Genomic DNA, 27261 nt, shown 5'->3' with positions numbered 1-27261 from the left:
GCGGCTCGGGGGGGACCGGGGCCTTTTGTTTGGAGCGGCTGCGGGGAGGCGGGGGGCCCACGGAGCGGCGAGGCCCGCGGCCTTCCCCAGCTCGCTCGGTCCCCGCCGCCCCTTGCGGGGTTGCGGGGCCGCCCCGTGGGCCGCCGGTCGCCTCAGGCGCCGCCGCCCCGCCCTAGGCCCGCCCCGCCCGGCCTGAAGGGGGGGGAGGAACCGGCCGGGCCTCGCCGCGCGGCCCAGCCAGCTCCGGAGTATTTCGCTGCTCTTCGCTGAGCTCCGCACCCGAGGCTACCCCTCGCGCCTTCGGCGGACGCCATGAAGATCAAGGATGCCAAAAAACCCTGTAAGTTGGGAGCTGGGCCCCTCGGGTTGGGAAGACAGCCCTAGGAGCCTCGGGCAGAGCGGCCTTGCTTTAAGCTCGCGATTGCTCGCGGGCGCCCGCCGGGGAAGGGAGGGAGGAAGAGGAGGGAGGGGTCGCTGCAGCCCCAGGTTGCAGGCGGCGGACTTCCCCACCCCCATGCATGCCGGGCGAGCTTCTGCCACTGCCCACTCGCTGTTCCCCCCCTTGCTCCTGGAGATCTAGGAGGTACACTGGTAAATTTTGACTCGGATTTTTTTTTTTTAACCAGACGGAAGAAGCACAGCTATCAGTCTCCTCTCTTGAAAAAGAGTTGGTCATGGCTGTCAGCTAGGGGTTTGATATTCCGCCCGCCCCCTGCCCCGCCTTTACCCCCCTCTTTTTCTTTTTCTTTCTTTCTTTCTTTTTTTTTTTTTTTAACTGACTTCTGGGTTTCTTGTTTGTGTCCTTGAAGTCCGAGTGGGTTCCTGGGAGTTGTCACTGTTGCAATTTGGAGCTTTTCAACGCATGTGCGTGTAATCTGCCTGTAGGTAAATTGCCTTGGCGATTTAGAGTATCAGCTGGTTCGTGTTTTAGAAAACAGATTTAAAAAAAAAAACCCGAAAGGCTAAAACACCTGTATTCAAGCTACTCACTTCGAATCGCCTTAATATCGTGGTAAATACCTTGAGCTTTTTCTGAAATTGTACGTGCATATATTGCAAAAATTCTAACCCTGCTGTAAGATACACATCAAGTTTCTAAGCTGGATTTTTAAAAGCTTTTTAGTCCTGCAGTTGACTTATTGATTGGCCCAGACAGTTGTTCTTTCAGTCTCTACAAACTAGGGATTCGGGGATCCATGCTCCTGTCTTAGAGTTTTTACAGTTTTAATGTTTGGCGCTGTTTTGCCAACTGTTCCAAGAGGTCAAATATAGAGGGGGGCACGAACACATTCCTTGTCCGTTCCCGTAAACTTCACAGAGGCAGCTTCCAAAGCAGTCTAGAAACTGTTGGTTAAATGTGAGAGTTTGGTGTTTGAAGACGAGGAAATTGAACTTCGCCTCAGTAACTTTTAGTACCCTCCTGGTTCTGGCTCAGAAGTGTAGTGCTGTTTCTGTAAATACTAAATACTTGGGAAACACAAGGGTTTCTTCTTCTTCTTCTTCTTCTTCTTCTTCTTCTTCTTCTTCTTCTAATTTTAGATGATCTGCTTATAGAAAGAGTAACAATGGTTTCTTTTTTGTTTAGGTTTTTTGTTTTGTTTGAGACAGGGTTTCTCTGCAGCTCTGGCAGTCTTGGAAATCACTCTTAGCACTCCTGGAAGCCACCAGGCTGGCCTCCAGAGATCCGCCTGCCTCTGCCTCCCCAGTGCTAGGATTAAATACACATGGTGAGACCCTGTCTCAAAAACCCAGAACAAACAAACAAAAAGGAAGTCTATGAAGCAGTAACTAGTTTTACATTTTCTGGGTTAAATTGTTGCATCTTAAACTACCATGTTAGTTCACATTTATCATCCCAGCTCTTCTATAGAGTGAGACCTTGCCTTTGAAGAAAACACACAGAGACAAACCTAATGCATCTTAATGCAGTGATGGGAACACTTGACATCTTCAGTGAACTCATTTTCTCTGCTTGTAGAATTTCCATTGGTTGCCCAGCCTTGATGGTTTACATATACTTTAATCCCAGCAGAGGCAGGTGGATCACTGTGAGTTGGAGGCCAGCCTGGTCTACAAAGCAAGTCCAGGACAGCCAAGGCTACACAGAGACCCTGTCTACAAAACAAAACAAAAACCAAAAAAGAAAGAAAGAAAGAAATCCAGGCTCTTATTTGTAATGATCCGTGGAAGGGTGAAATTATTTTACTTATGATCTCCAAATTTACCAATTTTCCAGTATATATGCTACCTATTTTAATGTAGTAGAAAACTCAAAAGTTTGTAATTAGGCCATTTGCTGAATGATAAGAGCGGCTTCTAATTGAACGTTTGTCTTCTGTGTTCTTGTTGCTTCCCTCCCTCGTACCTGTGTGTATGTGTGGGCTTATAAGTGTGTGGTATGTGAGTACTGCCATCTGTGTAGGCCAGAGGGGTCAGACCAGCTCTTGAGCTGGGTTGTTAAAGCATTTGTGAGCCACCTGAAGTGGGTGCTGGACTCCAAACTCAGGTCCTCTGCAAAAGTAACACCTGCTCTTAACAGCTGGGGCATCTCTCCAACACTTGAGTAGTGGTTATTTCTTGCATTAAGGAAATGAGTTCCAGAATACTACTGAGTTGAAAAGTTCTCTGCAAAAATTGGGTGTTCTTCTGGCAAGATAGGTTAGTGGCTGATGACCAGAGTGGAGTACTTGGGATCTACATGGTGGAGAGAGAACTGACTCTTAGATGCTGTCCTCTGTCTGATCTCCAAGTGCCACCTGTGGCAGGCATCTTCTTCACATCTCCACAAACACAAATGTAGCAGGGTGGCTGCACCCTCCCTTTTAAAATATGAGCTATTGGCAGAGTAAGTTCCTTTTTCAGTCAATTATTTTCCTGATTTTCAAAAAGAAAGTCATTATAAACCAATGAAAGCATTAATGTGCTATAAGAACACACAGCTTTGTTTAACAGTACTATGATGTAGCTCTGGCTGCTGTGGAACTTGCTATGTATGTAGACTAGCCTGCCCTTGGCCCTTTAGTGTGTGTGTGTGTGTGTGTGTGTGTGTGTGTGTGTGTAAAAGTTTCCTTTTTTAGTTAGTAGGACAAGTTTGATCTTTTGATACAAGCAACTTGCCCAAGGTACTTTTTAAAAAGCTATAGAAAGACGGGCAATGGTGGCGCACGCTTTTAATCCCAGCACTTGGGAGGCAGAGGCAGGTGGATCACTGTGAGTTCAAGGCCAGCCTGGTCTACAAAGCAAGTCCAGGACAGCCAAGGCTACACAAAGAGACCCTGTCTCGGGGAAAAAAACAAAAACAAAAAAGAACAAAAAGCTATAGAACAGTAAAAAAATTGTTCAAAAGATTTTTTAAAATTATGTGTATATGTAGATGTAAGTATAGTGCGGGCAGAGGCCAGAATCGGTTCTCAGGTCCCCTGGAGCTGGAATAATCTGCAGTTCTGAGCTGCTGGACCTGGGTGCTAGGAACCAAATTCCCAAGAGTTGTGCATGCTCTTAATCACTGAGCTGTCTCAAAAGCCCTGGTTTTATTATTTTGATGGTAGTTACAACTATTTTTCTTTCTCTAAAAGATTTAACTAATAGTAAGATTCTTGTACTTCATAGCTTAAATAAATGCAGCTAGTGTAAGACATAGAGGAAAGACCAGCCATTTGCAATGAAGAGATTTTTGGTTACCTTCAGTACCTATGTCCTTACCATGGCTTACATTGCAGAGTAGCCAGAATATACATTTTAGGATTCGCCATTCATAACTTAGAATTCAAAACAAAACAACTTTAGTACTCAGTCACAGCTGCTCTTCTAGAGGTCCTGAGTTCAATTCCCAGCAACCACATGGTGGCTCACAACCATCTGTAATGGGATCTGATGCCGTCTTCTGGGTGTGTATGAAGAGATAACTCGTATACATAAAATCTCTTTTTTAAAAATGTTAAATGCTAATTTAGCATTTAAGAATGTCAGTATTCTGATTATTTGTAAATCTGTGAATAGAGAATTTGTGCTGAAAAATTGTTTTTGGTTTTTCGAGACAGGGTTTTTCTCTATTAGCCTTGGCTGTCCTGGACTCACTTTGTAGACCAGGCTGGCCTCGAACTCACAGCGATCCTCCTTCCTCTGCCTCCCGAGTGCTGGGATTAAAGGCGTGTGCCACCACGGCTGCTGTGCTGGAAAATGAATAAACTTTGAACTTGGAGTTTGTACTCTTAGTGACGTGTGTGTGTGTGTCTGTGTTTTGACACCTATGTTTGACATGAGCGTGAGAAAGTCTGGAAAGGGCTGAAAATGCAGGTCAGAGGTAAGTGTTTGCTTAGCATGCACTGAGGTCCTGGGCTTGCTTGAGTTACGAACACAGGGGGTTGGGAGAGAATATGCAAATACTGTCCCGTAGTGGATTTTGAATTTTGGTAAAATGATGTCTTTTTCAAATCCATGAAATCTAGAATCAAGCATCACTTAAATAGGAGAACTTCTTTTGGTTGGGTTAATACCAGGAAAATTCATTTATCAATCCTTTACCAAAACATGTCCTACCAAGATTTTTGAAATTTTTAAAACAATTTTGAGAGAATTCAAGTTCCTTTGATCAGTCCTGATTTTGGGGGGAGGGGGTTCAAGACAGGGTTTCTCTGCATAGCCTTTGGGTGTCCTGGACTCACTTTGTAGACCAAACTGGCCTGGAATTCACAGCAATCTGCCTGCCTTTGCCTCCTGAGTGCTGTGATTAAAGGCATGTGCCATGCCCAGCCTGCTCCTGAGTTTTAAAGTAGTGTAACTAGGTCTTGTGACTCAAACCATACCAACACCTTGTTGAATCAGGATTGCTGGGAGTTCAAAACTAACTTGGGCTATAATTATAAATATATAATTCCAGGTCAGTCTGAGCTACAGCCTGAGATCCAACCTCAAAAGAAAAGAAAAAGACACTTTAAAACCATGAAATGCAAAAAAAGAATTTGTTCAAATATTGGATGAAATATCTCCTGTCAGTATTGTGTTAGAAGCATTAGTGGGGGTCGGGCAGGGAAGTGACCTGTAACTTTACAGATGAACTTTCCCTCTCCTTTAAAACAAGGCTATTCAAGACCTTGAATGAATTTTTTTCAAGAAATTCAAGATTTTATGAACTGAAAGCAGCATTTAGTGTTGCTACATTCTTCTCACCTGAGATGCACATGAGTGCTTGCATGCGTCATATCTTCTCAGCTTTGTCTGTTTGTCCTGCATGTTCCTAGTTGAGGAAGCTTTCCGATGTTCAGCCAAACTATACTTTCTTAGAAAAAAATTTTCTATACATTCAAGACTAAGTTTCTTTCTCTGGCATGTAAGGTCATTTGTGCTTGACTGTGTTCTCAGGTTGAGTCTTCTATTTCCCTAACTAACTGTATTAGGGCTCATTTTTGTTTTTAGCATTTTCCATATTCAAAGAGGCATCAAAATTTTTTTTCCCTCCAGAGCTATGTAGCACAGTTAGCTGAAGTCCTAACCCCAAGCATTAATTCTAGCCCAAATGTGCTTATCCTTACGTAGGAAGCTCAGTGCAGTTAATTGTATGTACCAAAGAAATTTAGAATGCTGAATGAGCAAAGATTTGAAGTTTTGAATTTTTATTTATATTTGTGTCTCTCTGTGTGTCTCTATTTGTATGTTTATGTCTGTCAAAGCCAGTGTTGGATCCCATGCAACTGCCTGATAAGGGTGGAACTCAGATGGTCTAGAAAAGTAACAAGTGCTTTTAACCACTGAACCATCGCTCTAGTCCCCCAAAAATTCAATTTAAATTTTTTAATTAAAAAAAAATTTTTTTGGTTTTTCGAGAGAGGATTTCTCTTATAGTTCTGGCTGTCCTAGACTCACTTTGTAGACCAGGCTGGCCTCAAACTTGGACATCCACTTGCCTCTGCCTCTCCAAGTGTTGAGGACTAGAGAAATGGACCCACAGAGATCTGCCTGATCCCTCTCTTTAGCCCCTAGTTTTATTACATTAACATTTTTATAGAGGAGCTGCAGAGGACCTAGGTTTAGTTCCCATCACCCATATGCCAGCTCACAACCATCTCTCTGTACCAGAGGATCTGATGTTCTCTTCTGACCTTCCTGGGTAATAGACATGAAGGCAAAAACACTCATACACATAAAATAAATAAGTCTTTGCTCCACTTCAGTTAAATCCTAGTGATAACTGATTGATTTAAATTCTTCTTGTCAAGTGGGCAGCCGTGGTGGATCTGAGTTGAGGCCAGTCTGCTCTATAGAGTGAGTTCTAGGATAGCCAGGGCTATACAGAGGTCTTGTCTCAAAAAACAAAACGTGTTCAAGTTCTTGTCAACTGAGTCACATGACAGGGGTCTTCGATAATGTCTTCAATATCAAAAAGCAACAAAAAGAGCTGGGCATGGTGGCACACGCCTTTAATTCCAGTACTCGGAGGCAGAGGCAGGCAGGTTACTTCGAGGCCAGCCTGGTCTACACAGCAAGTCCGGGACAGCCAAGACTAAAAATAGAGAAACCCTATCTCAAAAAAAAAAAAAAAGTTTTAGAAAATATACAAATAAGCCAAGCATGGTAGTACACGTCTTTAATCCCAGCACTCAGGAGACAGAGGCAGATGGATCCCTGTGAGTTCGAGGCCAGCCTGGTCTACAAACTAAGTCCAGAACATCCAGGCTACACAGAGAAGCCCTATCTGGGGTACGAGAGTGGAGGCGAGTATACAAATAAAACTGAAGGGAAAACTGAGTGACAGTAGAAGGTAAGTCTTAGTAAACTAAGTACATAATTGAGAGCAATTGAAGTTTGTGATTAATTGTTTTTGTTTTTCTTTTTTATTCACAGCTTTCCCATGGTTTGGCATGGACATTGGGGGAACTCTAGTAAAGCTCTCATATTTTGAACCTATCGATATTACAGCAGAGGAAGAACAAGAGGAAGTAGAGAGCTTAAAAAGTATTCGGAAATATTTGACTTCTAATGTAGCCTATGGATCTACTGGCATTCGGGATGTACACCTTGAACTGAAGGATTTAACACTTTTTGGACGAAGAGGGAACTTGCACTTTATCAGATTTCCAACCCAGGACCTACCTACTTTTATCCAAATGGGGAGAGATAAAAACTTCTCAACCTTACAAACGGTGCTGAGTGCTACGGGAGGTGGTGCTTACAAGTTTGAGAAAGATTTTCGCACAGTAGGTGTCTACTATTTGAAAACCAAAAATTAATGTAAACATTTAGTCTTTAATTCAAGGCTGGGCTTCTAGCTAGATTAGTGGTTCTCACCTTTCCTAATGCTGCGACCTTTTAATACAGCTCTTTTGTTGTGCTGATCCCCCAGCCATCAAAGTATTTCATTGCTACCTCATAACTATAATTGTGCTACTGTTAAGAAACATAATGTAAGTATTATGTTTTCCAGTGGTCTCAGGCAACCCTGTGAAAGCATCGTTTATTCTCCTCTCCCCACAAAGGGATTGGGACCCACAAGTTGAGAACTGGTAATCTAGAATATTCCATTTTTCTGAGGAGGTGAATGTGTATGACTAGATTTTGACTTGGAACATGGAACATTTTTTTAAACAACTTTATGGGCTGTATGCATTGTCAGATTTCAGTGTGATGTGGTGCTTGTGGTAGAGCTTGTTAGTGTCTTAATTTGGGAGGGGGGAGGTTGTTTGTCTTGTTTTTCAAGACAGGCTTTGTGTGTGTGTGTAGCCTTGGCTGTCCTAAAACTAGCTCTGTGGACCAGGTTGGCCTAGAACTCAGAGGTCTGCCTGCATCTGCCTCTGAGTGCTGGGAGTAAAGGTAAATGCCACATCTATTTGCCTACCGTTAGCAGTTTTTGTTTTTATTTTTTTGTGGGTTTTTTTTTTTTTTGGGTTATTTGTCTTGAGGGTTTGTATTCATACTAGCTATCTCATCTCCTGAAACAAGTTAGTTATGTACCTCTTTTCCCTGAGGTTATAAGTATATGACAGGAGGACTACTGACAAGATACTGTGTTTCTGTATTTGGAGAGATTTTTGTTTTTGTTTTTCGAGACAGGGTTTCTTTTTCTGTGTAGCCTTGGCTGTCCTAGACTCGCTTTGTAGACCAGGCTGGCCTTAAACTCACAGCAGTCCATCTGCCTCTGCCTCTCGAGTACTGGGATTAAAGGCATGTACCACCATGCCTGGCCTGTATTTGGAGTTTTATCACATGTAATTCAGCATTTTGGAAGCAGTTCTAACAAATTAATACATGCATTGAATGATACCTCATGTGTGCATTAGTAAATAAAATTAATATGTGTCAGAATAGTCAAAGATAACACAAAGATGAGGTGATTTTTAAAAATTTGCACAACATTTGTGTGCATATCAAATATCTGCCATCCCAGGACCCTGTCCATTAAGTCTTCTAATTTGGTGGTAGTTTGTTTTATTATGTGCACATGAGTGTTTTGCCTGCATGTAAGGCTGTGCATCGTGTGCTTGTCTAGTGACTACAATAGCAAGAAGGTATCAGATTCCCTGGAGCTGGAGTTGCCATGGGTGCCGGCATTGAACTCTGGTCCTCTGGAAGAGCAGTTAGTACTTTTAACTTTGATCCCTGCCTCTTCTTCATCCACTGGAATCTAAAATAACCCAGAGGTGGTGAGAGGAGGGAATAAGTGAAATCCTTGATAGATTTGATCCTAAACAAATAAAACTGAAACCTGCAGTGCCTTAAATAATACCAAAGTTTTACAAAATCTATGAAAACTATACTATAAACAAACCTAAGTATATTTAACCTTTTTTAAATTATGATTGCCTTTTTTTCTTTCAGATTGGAAACCTCCACCTGCACAAACTGGACGAACTTGACTGCCTTGTAAAGGGCTTGCTGTATATAGATTCTGTCAGTTTCAATGGACAAGCAGAATGCTATTATTTTGCTAATGCCTCGGAACCTGAGCGATGCCAAAAGATGCCTTTTAATCTGGATGATCCTTATCCACTGCTGGTAGTGAACATTGGCTCAGGAGTCAGTATTTTAGCAGTCCATTCCAAAGACAACTATAAAAGAGTGACTGGGACAAGGTAGTAATCTTTTTTGATTTGATTATATCATTCATCATGTTTTATGCACAAAAGTTGTGGGATGTATTTTATTTTGTTTTTGGTGCTGGAGATTATACATAACCTCCCCTGCTGTTGCTAGGCAAGTATGCTACACTGAATTGGGCCCCAGCTGTATTAGTACATTGCTAGTTTCCTAGTTTTACTAGAAAAATAATACATATTTGAACAACAGCAAATATGTAGGGAACTGGAGAGATGCTCAGCAATTAGGAGTACCTGCTTTTCGTGCAGAAAACCGAGGCTCAGACTCAACATCCTCATGGCAGCTCACAGCCATCCTTAACTCCTGTCCCAGGGGTTCTAGCCTCTGCTGGCACTAGCAGCACACAGAGTAGAAACATAAATGCAAGCAACACACACACAAAAGGCAATGTCTTTTTAAAAATATAGACATGTAAGTTGTTGCAGGTCTCTTTTTCTGTAAGGTTGTTGTTGTTGGGGTTTTTGGTTTCTTGTTTGTTTGTTTTGTTTTTTTGATTTTTGGTTTTTCAAGACAGAGTCTATCTGTGTTAGCCTTGCCTGTCCTGGAGTCTCTTTGTAGACCAGGCTGGCCTCGAACTCACATCAATCCACGTGCCTGTGCCTCCCAAGTGGTGGGATTAAAGGCATGCGCCACTACGGCCAGCCTTTGTAAGGTTTTTATGTAATGATTTAAAACTAATGTCCCTAAGTGTTTATTAATGGTCATTATCAGTTGGCATCAGACTTTCCATAGTGATTTAATGTTTGTATAGCATAATTTCACTGTTTTCTTCTGAGTTTAACAGTAGAGTTGGTAGCAATAACAGTTAGAATTCTGTTGACTTCAGAACTAGAATATCTGTTTACATTTTTCTTTAATTTCTGCAGCTATTTGGTTTTTTGAGGTAAGGTTTCTTTGTGTAGCCTTGGCTGTGCTAGGCTTGCTTTGCAGACCAGGCTGGCCTCGAACTCACAGAGATCTGCCTGTCTCTGCCTCCCTGAGTGCTGGGATTACAGGCGTGTGCTTTTGCATTTTTCATTTCTATAGATACATTTAAGCATAAAGCTTGCATGTATATATATTCCATTTATATACTTCATTTAAAGTACAGTACCAAATAGTGTAGCAGTTAACTCTGTGCTTTTTACTTAATATATGTATGTAACTATAAATGTTTGTGTTTATACATTCTTATTTTATTTGTATGTATGTGAGTTTACGTGCGCCACATGTGTAGGTGTCCAGAGAGGCCGAAGGGTGTCAGATGTACAGGTAATTGTGAGCTGCCTGCATGATGGGGTGCTGAGAACTGAATCCAGATCCTCTGCAAGAGCAGTAAATGCTCTTAACTTTGAGCCACCTCTCTAGCCCTGTAGTTAATTTTTAGAAAGAATTTAATGTAAACGTATAAAATAAATTAATGTTCTCAAGTAGACCATAACTTTCTTTGTAATAACCTGAAATGTGAGTGTGAAGGGCTTTACAATTCTTTGTTTGTTTGTTTGCCTGTGTTTGTTTGTTTTTACTTTTTTTTTTTTTTTTTTTTTTTTTTTTTGGTTTTTCGAGACAGGGTCTCTCTGTAGCCTTGGCTGTCCTGGACTCACTTTGTCGACCAGGCTGGCCTCGAACTCACAGTGATCCGCCCGCCTCTGCCTCCCGAGTGCTGGGATTAAAGGCATGCGCCACCACGCCCGGCTACTGTTTGTTTTTACTTTTATTCCCCGAGACAGAGTTTGGTTTCTCTTTGTAGCCATAGCTGTCCTAGACTCTCTTTGTAGACCAGGCTGGCCTCAAACTCAGTGATCCACCTGCCTCTGCTTCCCCATCTGCCTCTGCCTCTGAGTGAGTGCTGGGATTAAAGGCCTGCCATACCACGCCCAGCTCTTTGTTGTTTTGAAACAAGGTTTCTCTGTGTGGCTTTGGCTGTCTTGGAACTCTCTCTATAGAACAGGCTGTTCTTGAATTTACAGAGATTCACCTGCCTCTTCTTCCTAAGTGCTGGGATTAAAGGCATGTGTCACCACTGCCTGGTTGAGTTTTACAGTGTATTTAAAATCTACCTTTATTGTATGTGCATTGGTGTTTTGCCTGCATGTATGTTTAATTGGAAGTATCAGATCTTGGATTTACAGACAGTTGTAAACTGCCATATCTGGGTTGGGATTTGAATCTGGGTCCTCTGGAAGAGCAGTCAGTACCCTTAATCATTGAGCTATCTATCTCTCCAGCCCCAAAGTTTTACAATTCTTAATTTTCCGTATTTCATCAGCTTTTAAGGATAGGTGGCAATGCCTGTTTAAGGGAGCAAAGACTTTTTAAGTCATTTAGATAAGTTTATATGGGAGAAAGGTCAATTTTAAAGTAAAATTCCTGTTGAAATATTTAAAATATTTATTAGTACTCTAAAGTCCACTTTTGTGTACTGTCTTACCAAATAATTATACATAAACATTTCTTGTTTTAATTAACTATGAAAAAATAGAGATTTTGCATTTATAAACTAGAGCCACCCAACTATATTTTATGAACATATCCAAAAGGATATGGGAATAGTACCAAATAAATTTGTTGTTAACATGATGATCAGCTGTGTGTGTGTGTGTGTGATACACACACACACACACACACACACACACACACACACACACTTCCCCTAGGTATTGTCTCCTTCATATTAGATGTTCATCTATCCTAATGGAATTGATTTCAGGTCAACTAAATAAACTTTTTACAAAGTTAAACCACAGACTTCCTTCTTTGTGTTATATTTTTTATATTTTGATTTTTTGAGACAAGGTTTCTCTGTAACAGCCCTGGTTGTCCTGGACTCGCTTTGTAGACCAAGCTCGTTTGGAATCTGTCTACCTCTGCCTCCTGAGTGCTGGGATTAAAGGTGTGCACCATGTCCAACTTCTGTTGTACTTTTATTTAGTGCACACGCACACACATACACGAACACACTTTTTGAGTCTTCTCTGTTTCACAGGCTGACCCCCAACTCAAGGCCTTGTCTCAACTTATTGTAGCATACACTATCTCACTAACCTATTAGTATTTTATTGCGCACATAGGAGTATATTTTTAGCAATCACAAAGTATAACCTATTAAATGCCAGCTGGGTTTTTTCTCCCCAGCAGATTTAGCCTTTGATAGGACAGGTTTGGTTTTACTAAGTAGTTTTTCTTATCTTTTATCATGTTGGTATTTAGCATTTACCATTGTTTCCTCTGTGTTTTTATTCAATAAATGAATGTGTTTTGTTTTTACTTTGGGAAAGAAAATAACATGTAAATGCAACTTAACAAGTTTATCTTACTTTTCTTTATTTAGCCTTGGAGGGGGTACCTTTCTTGGTTTATGCAGTTTATTGACTGGCTGTGAAAGTTTTGAAGAGGCTCTTGAAATGGCATCTAAAGGTGACAGCACCCAAGCTGATAGACTGGTCCGAGATATTTATGGAGGAGATTATGAAAGATTTGGTCTGCCAGGTTGGGCTGTGGCATCTAGGTAAGTTATTTAAGTTGTCTATTTAGTTTTTGGAAAGTAGTATGCCATGGGGCTTAAGGGTGATTTTCTTTTCTCTATTTAGAATCCCAGTTTTGAACATTGAAGTTCAAAAATAAAATATTCAAGAGGGGATGGTGATGCATGTCATTAGTCCCAGTGCTTGGGAAGTGGAGGCATGCTGATCTCTGAATTTAAGGTCAGCCTAATGTACAAAGTAAGTTCCAGGACAGTCAGCAAACAAACAAACAATTATTAAGTTTACCCTGTTCAAAAAAAAACCTGCCTCATGTTGGTGATACTTCTTAGTGGAGGAGCTTGGTATGCCCAAGGCCAGGATTTGATTCCCTGCATTGCAGAACAAAAAGAAACTTCTCAGTGGCCATGGTGGCACACAACTTTAATCTCATCATTCGGGAGGCAGAGGCAGGTGGAGCTCTGATTTTCGAGGCCAACCAGATGTACAAAAGGAGTTTCAAGCTTGTCAGAGCCACACAGTGAGACCCTGCCTTAAAAAGCCAAAGAGAGGAAACCCGAAATTTCTTGTAATGAATTCTGAAACGTCCATCTCCTGTTGCTATATGCAAATAAAAATCATCTCATAATCCTGCTTATCCAAAAGTGTGTGCCTCTACATGGCATAGTGTATATACTTTAAAATAGTCACATGTCCTAGAAAGAAGTCTTTATATGTTGAGCTGTAGTCGTTCTTTGTTCCTGTTGTAGTCTTGTCTGTAGTTTACAGTCCCAAAGGTAGAGTGTAGGTGCTTTTTACGTTTTTGTTAAGCATACCCTCAGATGGTAATTATCTCATAACCCACCAGGTAAAAGTCTATGTGCATCCAGTTGGCACTAGTAGGCTACGAAACTTTTGAGGTTTTGCTAATCTGATAAAGAAGCAGCTTCGTAGTGTAATTTTATTTTATTTTGGTTTGGTTTTTTGAGACAGGGTCCTGGACTTGCTTTGTAGACCAGGCTGGCCTCGAACTCACAGTGATCTTCCTGCCTCTGCCTTCCGAGTGCTGGGATTAAAGGAATGCGCCACCACCACTCCTGGCTCATAGTGTAATTTTAATTTGCATTTCTTTTACCAGCAATAGACTAAGAACCTTACTTGATCCTTATAATTAGTAATCGTTGATTATCCAGTTTATATTCTTGGCTTTTGTTACACAGTTGAATTTATCAGTCTTTTCTTTTATGGCTTCTGGATATTGATTCATAGTAAGTAAGTCTTCCACATTCCAAATATGTAAAGGAATTAACCTGTATTTTCTTCTGGCACATTAATGTATTGCTTTTATACTTTCGTCTTTGATTTGTTGTAAACAAACATGACATAATCTTTCTTAAACTTTTGCGTGAGAGAGAGATCCAGTTTTAGTTTCTCAAAATTTTTTCACAAGGGTCTAACATCTATTCTTTCTTTTTTCCACTAGTTTATTTTTGATTCTCTTTTTTTTAAACTGTGGGTGAACCATCACTACACTCTGTTAAAATTATAAAAGCATAATAAAAGTATGCTCTGTTTATTTTTTGTGATGTTTATTAAGCTGCTTTGTTACTTAGGAGATGACATCCTTGGGCCAGTAAGATGGCTCAGTGTGTAAAGGCTACTGCTACACCTGTCTACCTCAGACTGATCCCAGAATCCTACATAGTGAAGGGAGAGAACTGACTTGTCTTCAGAATGTTTACATGTAGAGGAGAGAATTAATGTTTATGTAAAATGAGTAAATAATTTAATGTTCCAAGAAATTAATACAGTGGCAGTTTTCTTTAACCAGCTAGTTCACAATGATTAACACAGATTATTTATTTATAGATTAATAACACATTAACTGGGCATTATAAATATAATCTATTCCTCCATGGCTATCTGGTTACCTCCGAGCCAAAAATCCCCCTAACACTTGGATTTTTGTCCTTCTTTGCTCTGGCTCTTTTCTCTTGAAGCCCCTGGACCTCTTCTCCACATGGCTGAGTTCTACTTCCTCTCTCTTTCTCCTTCTGGAAGTAGATGTCCCACCCTATTTCCTCTAATGCCCAGCTAGTGGCTGGCCTGTTTTATTGTCAAAACAGGGAACAAATGGTGAGCACGTTTACACAAACTTGAGACAAGTAGATTCTTAGAATAAGCATTGCAATGCCATGTCCAGATTGAAGCCACATAGTGAATAGAGAAATCAGCATTTAAATAAACAAGAGTAAATTTTACACGGTGCACAATAGCATTATGTCAACATGTTCAAAAAATATTTTTATAATGTTTTTGTTTGTTGTGTTTTGAGACAGGGTTTCTCTGTGTAGCCTGGCTATCGTAGAACTCTAGACCAGGCTGGGCTCACAGAGATCTGCCTGCCTCTGCCTCTGGAGTGCTAGACTTAAAGGCCTGCACCACTACCACCCAGCTATAATCTGTTACAGAGTTTACCTGTTTAAGGCACTTTCGTGACTTTTAGACATTTAAAAGGTTGTCTGTATATTTACGTTAATTTAAGTGTGTTCTAAACACTTGAAAATTTCATTGGCCTGTGTTTATTTATTTAGGTCACCTCCATTACCCTCTCTTGTCCTCCCACTTGTGTTAATCCTCTTCTAACTAGCTAGTTGCATTGGCCATGTCATCCTCTTTCCCCATCAAGTTTTGGATCCTAAAGGAGGGGTGGAGCTTCTTGAATCCCTCCCTGTGTTCCTAAATATTTTTGTTTGTATATGATCTCTGTTAAGTTGTAACTGGCTGTTGCTTGTCAGGGAATCTAGTGTTCTCTAGTAGTGGGATTTGTCCCTGCATTCTCACAGAAACTCTTCACTTTTGTTTTTGTTTTTTGATTTTTGACTTCTCAAAACAGGGTTTGTGTTGCTTTGGCTGTCCTGGACTCGCTTTGTAGACCAGGCTGGCCTCAAACTCACAGTGATCTGCCTGCCTCTGCCTCCCAAGTGCACTCTTCACTCTTTACATTTAATGTCACTTGTCATCTCATACATGTTTCGCTATTTTTGTGTGGCAGTAGCCTTTGTTGCTTCTGTCTAGAATATTCCTTCTCTCTCTACCTTTTAAAAACTAGTTAAATTGCCTTTCACTGTGGAAAACCTTCATTCTCAGTTTTTTCTTTTTACTACAAAAGTAGAATCTTACCTTTCTCGCTCACTGTGATTTCTGGTGTGTCTTTGTCTTGTTACAGTTAGAGTCTTTGTGGCTCCCATGATCCCTGCATTCTCCATAGGGTAGCTCTAGGAAGATGTGCACAAGAAGCAATTGGACTGTGGTTAACGCATGCCTCGTGGTCAGATGGCTACACTTAGATATAGTGACTTTGATAAGATGAACAATTGAAGCTAATTTCACCTTTATTTTTACCTTTTTATGATATAGCTAATAGTAATGTGTTATATGGCACATTTCCGTGCCCTAGACAACACACTGCTTGAGGGACCATTGTGTATATAGTATAATGCTTGTTATGTCATAAATGCTCGTGTGATTGAATGAAGAGGATTTGACATTAGAGCTGAAATAATCTTTAACAATGTTTTACTTTAAAAACAAATCACTGTACTTTTTTTCTTTGCTTTCTAAAATAATTCTCTTGTGTGCTAGAAATTTTTGTTTTTCAAGTCAGGGTTTCTCTGTATACCCTTGGCTGTCCAGGACTTGCTTCGTAGACCAGGCTGGCCTAGAACTCACAGCAATCCACCTGCCTCTGCCTCCCGATTGCTGAGATTAAAGGTTTGCGACACCATATCCAGCTGGTAAGGTCTTAGACAAAGTTTCTTTGTGTATCAGTCCTGGTTGACCTAGACTTAACTTTGTAGACCAGGCTGGCCTTGAACTCACAGAGATCTTAATACATTAAATAAAATGACAATCTTTGCTTCCTAGTAACCAAGAAGTATGCTTTTAGGGGTGGTGAGGTTCAAGACAGTGTTTCTCTGTATAGACCAGGCTGGCCTCAAATTCACAATCTGCCTGCCTCTGCTTCCCCAAGTGTTGGGATTACAGACTGTCTGTTTGCTTTTTTTTTTTAAAGACAAATTTAACTTTTTAAAAACATGCTGCTTAGAGATTCTTTGTTTTGTACTGATCCCTGTGTGCTCATGCACACAGGGCCCTAACTTTATAGAGCTAATATATATATATATATATATATATGTTAATGTGAATTGTCAATTATTACTAACAGATTTGACTTGTCTGTTTCTCCCTCTTTCTCTTTTTAGCTTTGGGAATATGATTTATAAGGAGAAGCGAGAAAGTGTTAGTAAAGAGGATCTGGCAAGAGCTACTTTAGTTACTATCACCAATAACATTGGTTCTGTGGCACGAATGTGTGCTGTTAATGAGGTAAGACATCTAAGAACTTTTAATTTTACAGAAACCAAATTGGGCCCAGTGGTATATGCCTTTAATCTCAACTCTCAGGAGGTAGATTTCTGATTTTTTAGGCTAACCTGATCTAAATAGTGACTTCCAGGCTATTCAGGTTACATAGAGAAAACCGTGTCTTTTTGTTTTTAAAAAACTTAAAAGTAATACAACAAAGAGGTGATCCCTACGTATCAGATTCCTAAATGGATAAAATAAATGTCCTGCTTACCCAATTATTTGGTTAAAGTTTTTCCCCCCCATAACAAATACAGTATCAGGAGGCAGAGGCAGGCAGATCTTTCAGAGTTCAAGGGAAGCCTACTAGTTTACAAAGAGAGTTCCAGGCCACCTGGGCCTACACAGTCTGCCTCTGCTTCAAAAAACCAATAAAAAGACAAAAAGAAATAAGAGAAACGTGTGATTCCCTTGTTTATTCTCCAGCCATGCAAAACAAAAAGAAACAACTTGGAGTCAGATATAAGACAAATATGTACTTACTCTCAAAATGTCTTCAGAAATGAATGTACAGTCTCAATGTAAATCAGACGGAAATATAAGTATAAAACATTTTGAGCTAACTATTGAAAAAAGCATTTTGAATTTTTTTTTTCTGAGTATTCAATTAGTGAAATATTTGGATATTTTCTTACTGCCCTCGGCTTCTTTACAGTGCTGCCTTGTTGCATATGGATCAAGCAGCATTGTACAGGGCTATGAAGGCATTGAGACTTACTCTTCACATGCTGTTTGAGTGATATGTGCTGCTTGCCTAAGTACAGAGGGCTAGAGAAATGGCTCAGTGGCCGCTGTGCAGGCACAAGGACCTGAATTTGAACCCGTAGCACCCATGTAAGAAGCCAGATGTGGCTTTGAGCCTATAACCCTAGCAGGTATGGATAGGAGGCAGGAGGATCCCTGGATTTTGCTCTCAGTAACAAATACTAATAAACTCTGAGCCAACTCTGCAGCCTGAACAATCATATGGTTATTTTTCTTGCACGTGTGTCTCTACACCATTTACATGCTTTGCCTGTGGAAGACAGAAGAGGGCATTGGATTTCCTGGGACTAAAGTTGTAGATACTTGTGAACTGCCAAGGTGGTGCTGGGAAATAGAACCCTGCTCCTCTGGAAGATCAGCTCCTGCTTTTAACCACTGACCCATCTCCCCAGCTCCCAGCCTGTATTTTTAGTTGGGCTATGCCTCCTGTTCCTCCCCCCTCACATCTTCTTCCTCCTTCACTTTCATGTTACTAACCTTTCATACTCCACTCCCCCAATCATTGCTATTGTCCAACTCTATGTAGGGACCAGGTTACATGTCATGTGCATGTTTATAAGTAGATATTACTTAGAGTAATGTTAGGTTTGCAGTAAAGCAGGCAGTTGCCACACCTTCCACACAGGCTCTCTGACTCAACTTACTCTGGCTCTTGGTGTATTTGGTTGTAGTCCAAGAATGTGCAGTGACATGACATCAGAGTTCACTCTTGGTGTTGTACATAAGTCTCAATAAAATACCTCATTCATGAAAAATCAGAATTGTAGAAGTATGCAGAAATTAGTAGGTACTACTGAATACCACCCACATTCTTACATATGTAATGCCCTCAAGTCACTTTCTTTTTTCTTTCAGAAAATAAACAGAGTTGTCTTCGTTGGAAACTTTCTACGTGTCAATACTCTCTCTATGAAACTTCTGGCATATGCTTTGGATTACTGGTCAAAAGGTCAACTGAAAGCACTGTTTCTAGAACATGAGGTATGAAAACTTTTTGTAGATTTTTATTTTGGGGATTTTTTGGTTTTGTTTTGTTTTTCAAGACAGGGTTTCTCTGTGTAGCCTTGGCTGTCCTGGACTCACTTTGTAGACCAGGCTGGCCTCGAACTCACAGTGATGTACCTGCCTCTGCCTCCCGAGTGCTGGGATTAACCATGTTCCCCACCACGGCCAGCTCTCATTTTGGTTTTTGAAGCAGTTTCACTGTGTAGCCCTGGCTGTCCTGAAGCTTACTCTTAAACCAGGCTGGCCTTGAACTCACTGAGATCCACCTGCCTCTACCTCCTGAGTGCTGGGATTTTATCTGTTGTCTTCATTGGATGTACTGTTTTGTGTATTTGGTCAAGAAGGCTATTAAATGTGTTCTTAACAAGTTAATTTAAAAATCATGCAGGGATACTTTGGAGCTGTTGGTGCACTTCTTGGACTGCCAAATTTCAGCTAAAACTTTGGAAATCTTTACTAAGAAATGTCATCCAGGAGAAACTGCATTCATTATTTGTCACTGGGAACCAAAGGATAAAAGAGTAATACCACTGTTTGTGTTGGTTTTATGATGTCAGAACGGTAAGCTCATGAGCTTTGCCATATGGAAAGACCTGTGATGGAAAGTATTCCTCATTGATGTCCCTTTGTGTGTATATATAGCCAGCGTTCCATCTTAAATGCAATACGGCCTCTTGATTGTTGAACTCTTCTCAATGATTTTCTATTTATTTGATGCAGCCAACATGGTAGTACTGTATGCTCAGACACAAATCTTTAAATCTCAGAAATGTTTGTTTATGCAAAATAATTGATTCTAAATATTTGTTTGAGTCTGTTTTATGTATGTTTGGTTACTAGTGAGCAGGAAGTAACATAATTTATTGTACTGGCAATCAAAGATAATCATTTTTTGTGACTTAGAAATGTTAAGGCAATATTAAGTATTAACTATGGTAGTTTTATAATATCCTCCTCAAAAAAGCATGTCTATATGACCTCACCCATAAGTACAATTCTCTCTCAGATGATGATGAGTTGAAATACTGTTTAAATATGAATTTTTCTATTGAATCCCTGAAGTTGGTGTTTTGTACGTATTTGGTGGCACTTCCGTTTTTCTTTTCTTTTTTTTTTTTTCTCATTCATTCAATGTGTTTTAATGTTTACTGTCTTTAAAATTGGGGGCAAATCACATACTTTGGAGTCTGTCTTAAGTCTTTGGACTGTTCAAATGGAGTATGGTTAGAGTGGGTGATGTTAAGTGCTCTTTCTCGACTATGTATATCTCAGGCCCAAACATACACATTTCTCTCTTATTAGTTACAAACTATGAAAGCTGATTTTATCCTGGTATAAACAGTAGCAATGGGCAGAATCAGATGTTGTCCAAAGGATGTTTTGAAACTGTGAGACTGTGGGGCAGTGTTGTTGAATTAACAAATGGATCAATGTTCATGGTTTTTTGTTATAAAAGCATTGCAGATCCAGAATTTGCCTTTCCTTCTGCCTTGAAATTCATTCTTGGGTTTGAATTTCTGTTTTTATAATATTAAGTCTCTCAGACTTTACATTGACAAGTAACATTTTGGAGGCCAGTAATACCATGAAGTTGAGTTTTGTAAGGAAAATGGACCTATATTAATTTCTAATATTTTTGGAAATAACCTTAAAGAGGTTAGAGATTGTTTACATTTCAAAGAGTATTTTCTGAGGCCCCAGTGTTCAGTAGTGAACATTTCCAGCAGACTGTCAAAAGGTGCTTGATAAAGACTGGTCTCTGTGTAATTTTCAGATTTTTTGTACAAGTATTTAAAGTTCAGTTTTCTTTACCTAAAGATATGAACATGAACATAGTATCTAGGGAGGGTCGCACATGAAGATAGTGTTTGCCCAGTAGACTGCTTGGAGCTTTGAAATTAGCCACTCAGAAAACATTCTATGGTGATGTCACTCAGTGTATGCGTAGCAGTGGATAGTCGATCCAGCTGGAATGTCACTGCCTCCTTTATTTTAAAGTCCCCCACATCAGGGTTTTTCTGTGCGATAGGCCTAGGTCTTGGCTGTCCTGGACTCACTTTGTAGACCAGGTTGTCCTCAAACTCACAGAGACCCACCTGCCTCTGCCTCCCAAGTGCTGGGATTAAAGGTCTATGCCACCATCCTGACTGTTTTAAAGGTTTTCGACTTGAGTGTTTGTGCAGATAAGAAGAAGAATTGAATGATAGAAACTGCAGATTATCTACCTGTGGAAATTCTGTACATCAGCAACTATAGGTTATGGGCTATCTTTAAGAAAAGATGAATAGTGCTCTTGTTAATTTGATCACTATACTTTGGCCGATAGGGGAACTAACATTTTGCCATTTGGAACTGAAATTACCTACGAAGGTCCATGAAAAGTGAAACAACTAGCTTATACATTTACCTTTTATACAGAATCATGATTGATTAGGGCTGCCAAGATTCTAATCTATTTTATATTGCTCTTGAAACTCCCTGTAAGCATACTGTCATAAATAGGTCTGCTTTTGGTATCATTCAACCTAATTGAAGATCTGTGGGGGGTTTTTGTTTGTGTGTGTTTTTGTTTGTTTTTGTTTAGTTTGGTTTGGTTAGTTGGTTGGTTGGTTTTGTTTTTGTTTTTTTGAGACGGGGGCTTCTCTGTGTAGCCTTGGCTATCCTGGACTCCCTTTGTAAACCAGGCTGGCCTTGAACTCACAAGAGATTCATCTGTCTCTGCTTCCCAAGTACTGTGATTACAGGTGTGTACCACCATGCCCTGCTAAGGTCTATGTTCTTAAAAAGTGCCATTTAATAGAAAAATGTAAACTATGTATGATTTTATATTTTCTTGTTAAATGCATTAAAAGCTAACAAGAAATAGGTGAAAGTCATTTTAGTACAATTTTTGTTTGTTTGTGTTTGTTTTTTGAGACAGGGTTTCTCTCTGTAACAGTCATGGCTGTCCTGGACTCGCTTTTGTAGACCAGGCTGGCCTCGAACTCACAGCAATCTGCCTGCCTCTGCCTCCCAAGTGCTGGGATTAAAAGCGTGCACCACCATGCCTGGCTTTCAGTACATTTTTTAAAAACCAGTGTATCTAATGTGTTAATTTCAGTTGAGAGATGTATTTTGCCCTCTTTTGTTTACTTTATCATTTAGTCTTCAGTTGATATATATTTTATACTTAATGACACATCTCAATTTTGGACTCACCACATTTCAGATTTCTCTCTCCCTCCCTCCCTCCCTCCTCCTCTCTCTCACACACACACACACATATGTATGTATGTATGTATGTATGTATGTATGTATGTATGTATATAAACCACAGTGCCCACTGTATTAGTATTTTCTGGTTTTGTTTTTGAGACAAAGTCTCAACTATATAACTGTGGCTGGCCTAGAACTGGTTATGCACACCAGGCAAGCCTTGAACTCAAAGAAATCCACCTGCCTCTGCCTTTTGCATACTGAAATTAAAAGTGTGCTAAGAACTACTTAAAAGAGAGCACTATTGTGTGTACATGAACACTTTATGATTAATGGAATTTTAAAAGAGTAAATTGGAAATTTTTAAAAATAGAGGTAAGACCATTTATTTGGGCACACTTATTTTATACAGACAAGCTGTTACTATTCCAGAAATATAGTATCATCTCATCTCTTAGTGTATGGGATTTTTCTAATAACAGATACTGATAAAACTACCTGTGACACATCCTAGTAGTTAGCAATCTCCAAACTAATGTAATTCCTTTATGGAAGCAGAATTAATTCCAGGGACTTAGTTTATAAAGTTTCTGAGTTTTTGTGCAGTCAATTTTGAAGGATTACCGAGAAATACTTTTTATCTCATTGTTGTCTTTTATACATACAGAGAGTCTTCTTTATAAAAATTCTGAAAAAAACTTTTAAATTCTAAGAACATGGTCAGCGTGGTTTTGGTTGTAAAACGCACACGAAGATCTGAAATACCACCACTCTCCCAAAATCCTGCCTTTTAACTGGATCTCTCCAGGCTTCTATACACAGATCCCATAGCTTGGCATGGCATTTCCTTTCTCAGCTACTCTTAAGTAGGTGGGAGGGAGAATAGTAGATTCCTCCTTTGGATAAAGTCATTGCCATGGCCAGCAGTATGCATGCTAATTGAAAGCCAGCCCCTCGAGGGATTCTCACTATTCACAGAACTGCACTCTCTAAATGCATGTGGTTGCCATGTACTAGGTACCTGTTCTTTTTTGTTTTTTGAGAAAAAGTTTCACTGTGTAGTTCCTTTTGTTGTTGTTGTTGTTTTTTGTTTGTTTTGTTTTTTTTGAGACAGGGTTTCTTTGTGTAGCCTTGGCTGTCTGGACTCACTTTGTAGACCAGGTTGGCCTCGAACTCACAGTGATCCACCTGCCTCTGCCTCCCAAGTGCTGGGATTAAAGGCGTGTGCCACCACTGCCCGGCTTTAAGTACCCATTCTTAAAGATAATGTTAGGAGCTTACATTCGTGGGTGGAAATCTTAGCCTGGCCTTAGTTTCTAAACGTCCTTTGTAAAATCACTTTGTTAAAAACAAAGTTCTTTCATATTTAGTTTATTTGTATCTTCTTTTGTTGAGCACTTTATCTTTGGTAGTGTTTTGCATTTTTTGAATATAAAAGTTACGTAAAACATTGATAAGCATAATGAAATCAGTGTACATTACTTTTCATTCGACTGTAGTTTTGTGGTGTATGCAAATAAGATAATAGAAATCCTTTTTTTAATACTCTGGTTTTAAGGTGATGGTCCTCTAACCATCAGTGTTGTCTTTTTCCATCTAACCTCCTGTGTTACCAAGTGTGCTACACACTGAAATTGATGCAGACCAGCTCGCTTCATCTGTGCCAGATAATCTCTTGTTTGTTTTATGGTTTTTTGTTTTGTTTTGCTTTTGCTTTTTGAGATACGGTTTCTCCATTGGGTTCTGGCTGTATTACTTGATATGTAGACCAGGCTGGCTTCAAACTAAAAGAAATCCTCCTGTCCCTGCATTCCAAGAGCTGGTAATAAAAGCATGTGCCACTGCACTTGGCCTGCATCACATTATTTTACCAAATGGTTTCTTGTTTTGCAATATGTAACAGGAATTGTCTCAGTGTTAATAATATGAATTTTTTTCTTCGAGGTATTATGATATAGCCACTTCAAAACAGAAGCAGGAAAACAGATTGTTCCGAGTTTTCTGTTGTCACTTCTTCTACTTTGAAAATTAAAACACTCCCTATTGGTCACACTGTGCTGCCTTATATATTCAGTACACGTGGAATTCTGCTCTGATAGTGTTAGGGTGTTCTGATCCTTGACCTAGCTTCTTCAAATGTTATATCTTTATAAACTGGGAATTCAGTGGCTGCTGTGGGAAATGACACAGTTGTCCTTTGCCTTTCGTTTGTGTATGTTGAAAAATACTTTTCAAAAGCAGAAAAGTATCTCTTGATACTCTCTCTGATGGCTATTGGAAAGTATTATGTACTGTTCATCTGTAAAGTGTCTTGAATTTTAACTATTAACCTCATGTAATTTCTTTATGGAATTATTACTACTATTCATTTGTATAAGAGGATAATAACCCTATAAATTCAGAGGTGTTGAAGTATTAAATATATTTGGAGTTTTTAGTAGCCCTTCTCTTTGACCTGTTTGTATTTGTGATCATTGTGTATGGTTGAACACCAAGCCTCTTGGAAACTACTGCATTTATCCAACATATAATTCTCAGCAACACTTAGAAAACGAAAATGAGATTACCTATAAGTAGGCTGAAATGGATTACAGTCCTACCTATTGAGGCAGACAGGAGACTTAAACTCTATTCTGAGCTTAATGGACAGACCTGAGTACCCTTCCTTCTGAAAGTGTGGGCTGAGGCTGGGATCTTGTTGCTGCCTCTCAGCCCTGTGCTTGGGGATCTGATCTTCATTCACAAACAATTTTGTTTTCTAAACAAAGGTTGTAGCTTTAGATTCTAAGTCTTTTCTTCCTGCAGCTGCCCTTACTTTTTGTTTAAATGACCTGGTGAAGAATGTAACTTTGACAGAAAACATTTTCATTTTTACATAACTTTAAAGTGCCCGTAAGTGATGTAAAATAGTTTGAGATTATGACTGTTCTGTTTCTGTGTTGCATGACTGAGTGTCATCATGGCTGAATGTCACAGTATCTCAGTCAGTACTTAATTAACCCTGCTACTATACCATTTGGAAATTAGCCAGTTTGTTTATTTGTGTTTTGTTTTGAATGAACCCTTATAGTTTACAGCATCTAGAAAGAAAAAATAATACTTTTATAAAATCTAACACTTGTGCGATAGTCTCCTATCCTACCTGTAATCCCTGAGCCCTTGCTGTGGGTGAGGTTCAGATGCTTTGTCACCTGTACTCACTGTGTTTGAGCTAAGTAAATTCCTGGCATTTCAACTGAAGTTGAAAGGCATTCTTAATTCTGCCAAGTTCCAGTGAAATCATTCCTAGGTGACTTCTGTCCCAGCTTAGGGCATCTTTTACATACCACATGTCACTTGAGTGCAAGCTGCCTTACTCTCTGTTGGTTGCATTATTCTTGTTAGGGCCACTCTTTATGTTTAGATTCTTCTAATATTAAATCTTATGTAAAAATGTATGATGTACTATAAACTTTATGCATAAAACTAAGTTATAGCCTATTGTAACCTATAAAACACTTCTTGTAAATTATCTAATTTATTTTTCCATTTATGTACAGTTTCTTAATGTAAATTTAAAAAATATTTGTTGTGGCCAGCTCTGTAAACATTCCCATGCTTTTTCCCTTAATGCTTATTTGCATGAGAAAATCTTGGGTTCTGCTTGTTTGTACTGTGTAGCCTTTAAGCCAGTCTTGGGATGTCTACATTTTCTGTAGTTTCTAACTTTTCTAATTTGTTAATATTCTAGGTGTTACAATCATGCTTTTTATACCCTACTTTCCAAATAAACTCTCTTATTTACTACATGTGTCTCTTGATTGTTCATCCTATAGTGCTAAGTAACTGCAGTCCCACTCTGACTCAGCATAAGGTTTGATTGTTTCAGCTGTTACCTGGTAGAGCATTACCTCCAAGAGAGCAAGGACATTATAAAGACTTGTTCACTCCAGCACCTCCAATACCTGCTACTGAGAAAGTACTCAGTAAATATGTTTACTGAACTGACTATAAAGTGCCCTTATGTATCTAGCCTGCTTGAGTAAGGTAGTATACCTTTGAAGACTCATACAGGAAAAAAAATGGTCTTGAAATGAGACCATTTTCCTGTGCCATGTGTGTACATCTGACAGGGTGATCCTGAAGTTGTCAGGACATCTATGAGACCAATAGTGACACAATTTGAGAGCATTTATTCTAAACCAATTCGTTATTTTTTAAAGATTGTATTATTTTGTGTATGTGCATGTTTTGTATGTGTAGATGTCTACCATGTGCATGCCTGGTACTCTGGGTGGCCACAGACTGTTGGATCCCCACGAACTGGAGTTAGAGATGGTTGCGAGCTGCCATATGAGTGCTGTGACCTTAACCCTCTGCAAGAGTGCAGTAAGTGCTCTTAACCACTGAGCCATCTCCAGTGGTTTTTAGTGTGTCAAAGCCTGTCCGAGAGGAAAAGAAACAGTTCAAATTGATGCCGCTGTCTTGACTCCAGGTGTATATGAATGATTGAACTATGATGTAAAACAGAACCTTTCTGTTAAAATTCAGTGAGCAGAGAAGGAGAATGAGAACGATGAATGAGGCTTTGACTGAGAGAAGATGGGAAGATGTGGAAAAGTGCACTTGAGGGTTAATTCAGCTCTGCACACACGAAGTACTGCAAGGTCAACATTGCATGTGGGAAAGCCGATATGTGTAAATTGCGGAAGCAAGCTGTTTATTAACATTTCTCAATGTCAGTAAAAGGCATTGTGTATTAAATAATCACTGATGGTTTCACATCTGCAATTTATTGACCAAGTCTATTTTAAGCTTTGTAAAATTCTGTTTTAAGGTTATTTCTTTAGGTTTTGGGGGCTTTTTATGCAGCACCTTGGGCTGGTTAGCCATCTTTTCTTGAGACATGGTTGTCATTGAGACATGGTCTTGCTCAGGCTGGCCCTTGAACCCTGTGCAATCCAGTCTCAACTCTTTGTAGCTGCCATACTTACATATTTAAAAAAAAAAATCAAAACACAGTGCTGTGTGTGGCTGGCCTGGACTAATTGGAGGAGATAGACTTGGTAGAGTAACCAATTGTGTGCAGTAGATAGCTGTTATCATCTACCCACAGTTTGTTTTTGTGCACCATCTGAGTAGGCCAGAAAAGGATGTTCCCCTGGGTGGATCCCCAGGGACTAGAGTTACAGACCATTGTGAGCTACCATGTGGGTGCTAGGAATCAAACCAGGGACCTCTAGAATCTTCCAGAATAAGCCCACCAAGTCATGGGGCAGTTAACCTAGTCCTGTGAAATATTTTCAAAGTGTAGGAGGTTTCAGGACCACTGATAGAAAAATACTTGGCAAAAATGAAG

General features: G+C 39.7%; 1 protein-coding gene across 1 annotated transcript; it reads left to right on the top strand.

Annotated features, from left to right (window-relative positions):
* Positions 1 to 25709, top strand: PANK3 (pantothenate kinase 3). The gene is made up of 7 exons (XM_084761246.1): positions 1 to 340; positions 6841 to 7193; positions 8812 to 9065; positions 12401 to 12577; positions 16796 to 16919; positions 18579 to 18704; positions 19117 to 25709. The coding sequence occupies exons 1-7, from the start codon at positions 313 to 315 to the stop codon at positions 19165 to 19167; spliced, it is 1113 nt and encodes a 370-aa protein (XP_084617372.1). The 5' UTR covers positions 1 to 312; the 3' UTR covers positions 19168 to 25709.
* The last annotated feature ends 1552 nt before the right edge of the window (positions 25710 to 27261 follow it).

This window comes from Acomys minous (assembly GCF_964271855.1).
Source record: "Acomys minous genome assembly, chromosome: 16".
Lineage (NCBI taxonomy): Eukaryota > Metazoa > Chordata > Mammalia > Rodentia > Muridae > Acomys > Acomys minous.
Note: the sequence above shows the minus strand (reverse complement) of the source record. Positions and strands in the feature narration are given on the sequence as shown.

What these genes read in the sequence shown, in the direction of transcription:
- PANK3 (XM_084761246.1), top strand. Translation starts at nt 313, where the DNA reads ATGAAGATCAAGGATGCCAAAAAACCCT. An exon ending in TTGAGAAAGATTTTCGCACA is followed by an intron (nt 7,194 to 8,811) that starts GTAGGTGTCTAC and finishes TTTTTCTTTCAG; the next exon opens with ATTGGAAACCTCCACCTGCA. An exon ending in GGTTGGGCTGTGGCATCTAG is followed by an intron (nt 12,578 to 16,795) that starts GTAAGTTATTTA and finishes TTCTCTTTTTAG; the next exon opens with CTTTGGGAATATGATTTATA.